Source organism: Athene cunicularia, assembly GCF_003259725.1.
Source record: "Athene cunicularia isolate RWA chromosome 1 unlocalized genomic scaffold, athCun1 chr1_part1, whole genome shotgun sequence".
Classification (NCBI taxonomy): Eukaryota; Metazoa; Chordata; class Aves; order Strigiformes; family Strigidae; genus Athene; species Athene cunicularia.
Genome location: NW_020799091.1, coordinates 116,602,932 through 116,612,501, shown reverse-complemented (window position 1 = coordinate 116,612,501; position 9,570 = coordinate 116,602,932). Strand labels below are relative to the sequence as shown.

Sequence of the window (9,570 nt, the reverse complement as noted above, 5' to 3'; positions counted from 1 at the left end):
AACCTGAAAAACAGTATAAAATGTAAGAGTTCCAGACATTTTCAATATTTTTATATTAATTGCTCCTCATCAACTCACTTCGTTATGATAGAGCTCTGAGTAGTTAAGAGTCTATAACACCTTTGGAATCAAATAGAAGTGTATAGTATATTAATCAAGGCTAACCTGCTCCTTCACGTTCAAATAAAATGCTAATCCAGTAAATTATTTCTTAAGACTTGATTGAAGGCAGTTAATAAGAAAATAATATTCCAAAGTAATAAAATCCCAAATAAACATACACTGCAAAGGACATTTTCTCACATAAGAGACTTTCTCAAAGAGCAATGTTTTACATTGCTCCTCAGATGACACTGAGGGTTATTTCAGCGTACGTGTTCCAAAAAGACAAACATAGTCACGTGGTTCTCTTTTTCTCCTAAGAAACCCGTCCTGCTTCTACATTATACATAAGTGGAAATAAGATTCTTTGCAAAAAAAAATACCAACCCAAAACCTTGGAATTTAACAGAAAGATTATCTGAAAATGCTCAGAGTGCAAGCTTCCTCTGGAAGAAGCTACTCTGATGTTGAGAATAAAATGGTTTCTCTACCCAAACACAGGCATGTTTCATTAGATTTTAAAGACAAATACACACAGTAGGGCACATGCTGCCTTACCCTCTCTTTCCACAACTGTTCTGGATTGTGGAAAATTCACAGACTTTAAAGAATGGAGGAAGGATATTATGATATCCTAACCTGACCTTCCAGAGCTGGCAGTGGATCATGTCTCTGATTCCCATTTCAGCTGGGCTCTCTCAGCAATGGACTTTGAGACTTGTTTCAGAAACCTCAAGAGATAAAGAGCCGAACAGCACTCCTATGAAAAATAGTTCTGTAATTTAGTTTAAGAGGTATCTAAATACTTCTGTTGAATTCAGCATAATGTCACAAACAGGAAGACAGAGTATGGTTCTTATATGAATGTTACTAAAGGTTTATATCGCATAAAATGGAACTAATACCTCTGTACATGCTGATCTGTGGCAAGACAGGTGAATTATCAGTGCAAGTGCACACAAATATTTTATGCCTCTCTTGCAGGCAAATACTGAAGGAGACCGTCAGTTTGCTAGTGAGGTTATAAAAGCCTGAACCACATATCCTGTTTGTAAGAAAGCAGGTGAAAAAAAAGGCTGGAGACCTTTAAGACTGACAGCAACTCTAGAGATAGATTCATGCTGCCAGGTCCAAAACAAAAGAGCATCCAAGATCTGCCAACATAACTTGATTTCCCGTTGGATAAAGGGGCAGGGAGTATTCCTAGAAACAACAAAACAAGGTAAGAGTTATCTTTTCAGTATTATAAACTTGCGAACAAAGGAGCAGTAAAAACACACTATAGTAGATTATCGGTCTTCCAAGAAGGTTGCTCAGGGTTCTGAAGTCAAATTATTAATAATAATCATGATGACAATGAGTCATCATTAACAGCTTAAATCTTCATTAATTAAGGTTTGTTAATGAAGACTAAGTATTGGCATTAGTTTTATGTTTAAAATATTTACTGTGCTGAGGGTTTATTTTTTTACAATGCGCTGCTTCCCTTCTGAAGTATGAAGTTGATATCTTACAAAGCAATTAGTTGTGCACTAATTAATTGCAGTTTAAGGAATCCTTTTTGGAGGATTAAGCCTGTCTTAAAAACTCACACAGGTGGAAGCATCTTTAATGCTAATTTAGCATTCATCAGACTCTTAATAGGTTTATTTTTCTAAGGGTCATTAGTACAGAATATTATTTATTTCACCACTAAAAACTGGAAAAGGGGGGGAAGCAAATTTTATCTCATCTTTGACAAATTTGCAGACAGAAACAACAGGAAACAAACCATTTTGTGCTCCAGATCATCATCATCATCTTAAATCTGGTAGCGCCCAAACTGATTAATCTGCTTCTATGAACGATGAGTTGATACCATAGATGTCATGTCCAGCTAGAAAGGTATCTATATTCCCCACCTCATGTGCCTTTTCAGTAGGAAAAACTGGTAGAAGTATGATATCTTCCTGTTATGCTTTGTGATGGATTCTCTAAACAAAATATATTAGAAGAAGAAGGAACAAAACAATACTTCTGCTACCTACTTTTAAGCTGTTAGGAGGATAAATTTCTATCCCTGAAATCTTAAATCTGTCTCCTTTCCGAAAGGTAAGTGCATTATTATGACCACTTTGAGTTGCAATAACATTGTATTGCAGAAAAGATTAGAATGTTTAGGGGGCTTTTGTTTAGTTGGTTTGGTTTTGTTTTTTTTGTTTTTTTTTTTTCCTTCTTAATTGTGTTCTGCTGTTCATTACAGTATAATGAACCCTGCAAAGAGAAACCTAAGAACAAGTGACCAAAAGTCTATTTATTCCCATGTCTTGTCTCTGTTGGTGGAGAAAGCTGGACAATAGATTTAAAAAGGAGAAAAACCACAATTAACTATGCCTTTAGAAAGTCTTGTTTGCCTGTATTTTGGTGTGTGAATATAGTACCTTTAGTTTATAGCAGTGTAAAATATACTAAGAAGAGGTGAGTAACCCCATCCCTGAAGTCAGAAAAGTTAAAAACATCATCCAGATGGAGTAAATTACCTAAGGTAGATGTTCTCAGACGCAATTCCAAGTTTGACCACGTTTCCAAATAGAAATGAAAGAACAGCGGAATAGGAACGTATCATTAATATTAGAGAGATTCTGGTATTAGGTATTCAAAATACTGTCATCTTTATAATGGTTAAATGTAGTACTTCCCCCACTCACACATCCCAGCTTCTAACAGTAAAACAAGAATTGTCCTTCTCATGAAACCTTTGGTTATATGATGAACTTTTTTCTTTCAGAGGAGCACATTACTTTAAGAACAGCTTCAATATGATTTCTAATGAACAAAATACTATCACTCTTAGGTTTTTCCATCACAGATAGACTAGAACAGAAAACCCTGATGGAATTTGAGCTGATTTTATGTGAATCATAGTGCAATATTCCCAGGGGCCTAATTTTTCCCTAGGACTTTTTTTCAAAGATAGAACAAAATTTTTTACAATATTCAATTTGATGGCAGTTGTGTGAGAATGTCCCTGAACCCAGTGTTACACAATCTTTGGAATAAATATGTCATATGTGACAAATAATAATCTGGTTTTGTTCCGTTTGACAGTAGATGACTTGAATGAGAATTAAAACTAGAGAATAGAAGACACTATTTCAGAACAGACTTTAATTAGTCTAGTAGACTTCTCATTCTCTTTACATCTCACTCTCCATTCACATTTACCTTATCTTTTTTTTGTCCTTAGCACAGCTGTCACAGGTTGCATCTGCTCTTATATGTATAGGGACAGCAGTGTAGTTATTTGAGGAGACAAACTGTTCTTCACTCAGGTATCCAGCTTTCTTCCTACAGCTGCTGTTGACAAAGTAGTAAATATTTAAATAGTGCAGTTGTAAATAGCTATCATATTGACAACTATAAGGGTGGTACAAGAACATCTGGGAAAGAGCTGGGAGTTGTATATCTGTAAAGATAAGATATAAAATCAAAATCTCTCATATTTCTTGCTTGGAAAGCAAGATTAACTTGAAACTGCCATTAGAAAAAACATAAAGCACTCAGAGAAGCACCAGCATGTCTCTGATCAAGGCCTTTACTATCGTTTTATGGGGTAAACGAAAACTGCTGTTGTTTCTGAAATATAATGTTGTCTGACAAACAAATAGCTTGCATTGCAATAACAAAAAGAATTTAAAAATAAGATACTGAAGTCGCACATATGTTTGTATACATTCTACTGAAATACAAGCAGATGTTTAAGTCAGTGTTGTGAAAAATAAATTTAAAAATAAACTAAGTAGTTGTCAACTAGAAATAAATTTAAATGTTGTTTACTTAATCTCCCCAACCCATGCAGTTTTCTAAGTCATGTTTAAGAAAGAACTCTAGATTGTGATGTTTAAAACATTGGTACATTTTATTAGAAGTCCATGTTTCATATGTTTTGTTAGAATATTTTTAAAGGCCTAGAGAAGTGGGATTGCTCAAATACTGTAGAAGTTAAACTTGAAACTGAAAAGGGAAAGAACTTTTTTTCCAATCTCTACTGTTTTCCAGATGATAATTCCTATTTAAATCAGGAGCTTAAGCATGAAATAATACTTGTCATCAAAACTTTGGTTTCCTCCTCCACTTCACTTAAGGGCTGAAAATATTCAAATTGAAACTGAGTTCTTCTACTCTGGAAACACCAAGGAAAAATAGGATTACTAACTCAGAAAGATAAATGGCAGCATTCAGTATCAAGAAAAATGTATGTATTTAGGTTGGAACTGTATTTTAGGTATCTACTCACTCTTTTTAGTCCAGTGAATCACAGGGTTGTAGTTTCTATCAGAGTTGCACATGCTTCCCTTCTCTTAGGCCACAATACTGCTTTTTCTCCCTAGAATTAAAAAAAGAGTTTGTAGGAAAAGAAGTACAAAACAAACACAAGAAAAATGGAAAACAATTACTACAGAAAAGATAAAAGGACAGGAGAAGGAGGAAGAATTACTCTTATTATATAGGCACTACATTGAGACTTAAAAGCTCTTGCCTTTGACATAGACTCTTGTAGTTTTGGACAGGTTGCATAGGATGTTGCAAATGTTGAGTGACTAATTGTAGAGTTCCCGGGTTCCAAACACTGGTGGTTCTTGATGTGGCCTGATAACATCTTCTCAAGGTAGGATCTCCTTTTCTTTTAATTCCTTCTCTGTAAAGTTGGAATAATATACAGCTGCTTCATGGGGCTGTTGTCTCTCTTTATGAATGTCTGTATGTCATTGCAAAAAAGTGCCTTTCAACATGGAAAGTCGTATTGCAGTGATGAAGAACCCTCAAACACCTTTGGGAAAACTCAAGCAAAAGAAAAGAAAGGAATGGAAATTGGATGTTCAGTATGAAAGGAAGGATAAAGGGCCACTGGAAGTACCATGTGCAAAAACCAGTTACAAGTCTGTCAGAAAGTTATAGCTTATTTATTTGCTCTGTTTTGTTCCCTTTAAAAGAGAGGTCTGATGAGGAAGGAAACCTGCATCATAGAAGCCCATGTGATTTGTGAATTTTTTTACTACCAAGCATTATCTTATCTTGTTTCATCATCATCACCATCAAAACATCTGTGCCTTGGAATATAACAAAACTGAAAGAGTTTTTGCAATGCCAGCATAATTAGGGAACAAAAGCATAAGGGGCAGTTCCTAAAATGAGCTGGAGCAGCTCAGCCAAGAACAAAGCTCTGTCTTCTCAGTGGGAGCAAATGTATTGCCTGCCACCGCCCCTGGCCAGCAACATCGGAAAGTGTATTCCTGTACTCTTTTACCTCAGCTTTCCTTTAAGAAGCAAATGAAATGTCAGCCTCCTGAAGGAATCCAGCGACATCAAAACCAAATAAGTATATTCAGGATCTGCTCAAATCTCACTCTGACAGAATCGTCCAGTCTCTCCCCTTGACTGCCCTGCTCCAGTTAGACTTTTTGGTATGGTATTAGTGGAGTTAATTAGTTCTTGGGACCAGGCTTTATTTCAAACACTCCAAATCTAGAAGAACATGAAACATGCCTCTGGGGAAAATGAAAAATCTAGCTTCAAGCTCCTTTCACCCATGAATGTGGCTCAGCATTTCTTGACAAGGAAGGGTTTTGCAGGCCATTTGCAACAATGCTGATCATTTTGGCCATTAGACTGTCACAGGCTATTTTCTTCAGCATGGTTTGTGATGGAAAATTTATATGAGCTAGGTTAATCGAATAATTAATTAAATGACAAAATATCTTTGGTGCAGAGGGGTTCCTTCCTGTGTTTCTAGGAGGACTCCAAGGAGAGGCAAGTTCAGTTCAAAAGAAGGCATTGTCCAATTAAGTTGACCCACCTTTTATCAAGGGATTCTTTAGGAGCTGTTTGGGTTTTTCACCGCAGCAGTTCTGGGGTGTTCACTTGTCCCCATGCTTTGCCACTACATCCTCTGCTTTCCCAGGAAGGAGGGCGAGGATATGAGTACAAGTAAGTGATTATAAGGAGATGCAAGAAAACACATAAACAAACTTGGACATTTGTTGCACCGGTTAAAACCTGATGGTCTTAGCTATTATTCAGAGACATTTCCAGTGAGGTAAGATGATTTGTTGGAATTAATCTTCAGAACTACATTCATGAGCTCTAGAATGTAGCCAAAAATATCCTGCAAATAGTAAGTTAAAGACAGTTACAAAAGCAATTTCAAAGTTATTCACTAAAATGACTTTTTTCTTTAGCAATTTCTGATTTTTACTACATATTACAGGCAACCCAATAGCCCAGCCTTAGGCTGAATTACTATTTAAGAGCAGTTTTGCTAAGAGTTTATTGATGTTGCTTTCTTATTATTTAGCATCTGGTTTTGATATTAATTATTTAGCTTATATAGCAATGGCTGTCACAGAGTAAACAACAAAATAGCGGTTTCAATTACAGAAAGCAAAAATCAACCAACCACAAAGAATACAGTAAAACTGTTAGACAACACAAACTATACAATTATTTTCTTTCAGTTATAGAAATGGACTGCCATTTTTCTGTCTGGGCAGTTTTGGCCTTTCTGAGCTTGTCTCTGGTCGTTTCGTTGATACTGAACATTTCACACTATATGAAAAAGAAGAAAGGTAAGTAATGTCTCTCTGTAAGAAATGGACTATGAGTGTTTAGAGTGTCTGTAGAGAAAGCCATCATTGCTGGGGGATTGCAAGCCAACAAAATCATTGTTTTGAATTTTAAAGCTATCTTTTGGCAAGAATGATTCTAAGTAGAGAGGATGCAACTTTTAAAAATTTTGAGGAGAGTCAGGTATGATTACAGAATGATTGCTAGCCGCCCCATCTGCTGCTAAAAACAGCTACCCAAAGCCATTCTCTGAAGGCAAACCAATGGAACATGTACAAGGTGATGGATTTAGTTCCGGCTAAATCTTCATTTTTAAAGCATATTTTTAACATCTGAAATTTCCTTTTTTAAGTATACTTTTCATGTAACTGCTTATTATTTGTACTTTAATTTAAAAATTATTTTAAGTAGTTGCACTGTACAAAATACATTTGAGAAAATTTTTCCCTCTCAAAATTTAAGAATGCTTATTTGAATTTCAGATTTCATACACATTTTATGCTTAACCAATTTGTTTTGGAAAAAAGTTCTAACTGCTTTTCATCATGGGATCCTTATGTAGCTCTTAAACCAAAGTGTGACCCACAATAAGTAACTGATTTGTTTAATTTATGTTAAAAGGTGACTATAGTCATACTGTGGTTTTGGTTAAAATTAACTATGACTTTTTTTCACAGAATCAGTTATGGCAGTGCAACCTCTCTTATGCATACAACTGTATAGTTATTAAGTTGTACACACTCACCACTCAGATTCAGGGAAAAAATACCTTTTACAGTGAGAAAACTGCACCTGTGTGATATGTGCATGGGTGGGCAGGCAAACACTGGTGGATTCAACCACGTTAAATACATAATCTACATAAACAGAGGGCCCATGTATGCTATGCTATTAAGCTGAACCCACCAAGTATAAGAGAATTAGATTATTACAGGATATTAAAAGAGCTGCTGGAGTGCTGCAGAGTGGGTGGGTACCTTTTTGGTTTATTTTGTCTTTTGAGGCTGCTAGGCAGATATTTTTATGATAAAAAAATCACAGTCATTTACAAAACTAACCTTGAGCAAGGTTTCAGTCAAGTTGTCATTGCTCATGGAATCAGAGCTTACTGTGGTAAATTCTGGAGTCCTGGAGCAGAAGGTAGAAAGTCAGGCAATCCTGAGCTATTAATCAAGCTCTAGCAATAAAACTTTTTTTAGCCATTGACTCTCTGCTTAAATTTCTTCACCTGTGGGAATCACAGGATATCTCTCTTCAGAGAGGTAAGAAACAGAACTAGTAAAATAAATAAACCCTTCACTTTGTAATATAAAGACATGATGCACCTCCCTAGGCAGAGAAAAAGATGAGGTAGAAGCAGGAGGAAATAAGGAATTAATCGTATGTGTTACAGTACATTTTTTGGGTCTTGTAAACTAATGTAGGCTTTGCAGCCACAGCACAGGGTCATAACACAAACATTTCCTGTATTAGTCTAAAGTATTTGAGAAAAGCAGGGTGACAACTGAAAGTCTTGAGAGCCAAGAGCTTTCAGTTTTACTCTCTACAGTGAAATCAAAAGCGTGTCAGTTGAGACAACTATCTCAAGTGTTCTAAGACAGCCCATTTCATTTTCTTTTTCTTTTTTTTTTAAACAAATTTTCCAGCTAAAAAATATAAAGACTATGAAGACAACAGTCCAAGGTAAGTTGAATAAAAAAGTTTCTTTCTGACAAAGATGAAATAAGCAATAAATAATGACAGATAGCTTTAGAGGGGTGGTGTAGACGAAAAATCCAGTATCTCAAGCAGCCTGCCTGGGAACATCAGAGAACAGTACAGTTGTAAAAAAAAAGAGTTTTCGAAAGAAAAGAGGAAAAAAAAATTACGTGGGAGAGATGTACTCGTCATTTTATCAATGAAATAATTGCATGCTAATATGATAATTTTATATACTGAAGGATGTGCAAGATGTCGAGCTAAACATTTATTATGACTCAAAGTCAATGAACCTATAATAATTTTAAAGAACTCTCAGGAAACAATAATATATTATAACTCTATATATTGTATTATTGTTTCCTGATATTTAATACCTGTGAAGCAATAGTTTACATGTATTTATGTTCCATACTCTTTGTTTACACATGGTGTTCAAAAGCAATAAAATAGAGTCTGTTTACAGCTGCTGGATATCTCATGATCTGTTACAAGTCTGTTTGTCTTGTTCTATATTAAAAAAACACCAAACTTTAGAAAAGAGATATGGGAAGCCTCTTCTCAACCCAAATATAAAAGGCCCTTGAAACAAAAATACAAAAGCCTCCATCTGTTTCCCCAAACCAATCCTCAATTACAAATTTACTTGAAGTTGGGAAGTCTCTATTACTGCCTGTTCAGTTGAAAAACACCACTGAAGAAGTGATGTTAGATTGCACTACTTAATTCCCTTGATGAGGCACAGTATAGGGATGCAATAGGAACAAGGTTACACAGTGCTCCCCACTAACAACTCCCATTGTATAAACGTGCTTAAAAACATTTTCAGGCAACAGCAGGTAATGAAACAGAATATTGTTAAAAATCCAAAGCTGAAATTTGCTTTAGTCTAGTGTCAAGATAAGTATTTTAGTTAAATCAAGAGTGGCCCTTATAAGAACTTCACTCCCGAAGACCCATTTAGTGCTATAGTTTGTACTGCAAAGTGGTCTCAGAGGACATGAACTGGATTTCTTTCAATGATCATTAATATGTTTCTAGAACTATGTCTATCAGTAGCTTAGTAGTCTTGAGATTAGCCTTAAGTAAGTTACAGAAAAGAAGAGTTCAATTCTTGGCTTGGTATCAAATCTCTCTTCAGAATACAGACATTTCTGCCCCCCCCCC

At 35.5% G+C, this 9,570-nt stretch overlaps 1 protein-coding gene across 1 annotated transcript in view; it reads left to right on the top strand.

Moving 5' to 3' along the window:
• Positions 1–1,289: 1,289 nt before the first annotated feature.
• Positions 1,290–9,570, top strand: part of LOC113483616 (T-cell receptor-associated transmembrane adapter 1) — a 12,495-nt gene continuing 4,214 nt past the window's right edge. Inside the window, exons 1-3 of the mRNA XM_026855309.1 lie at positions 1,290–1,324; positions 6,597–6,707; positions 8,352–8,388. Coding sequence (XP_026711110.1) covers positions 6,605–6,707; positions 8,352–8,388 — 140 coding nt within the window. The 5' untranslated portion in view covers positions 1,290–1,324; positions 6,597–6,604. The remainder of the gene's footprint in view (positions 1,325–6,596; positions 6,708–8,351; positions 8,389–9,570) is intronic.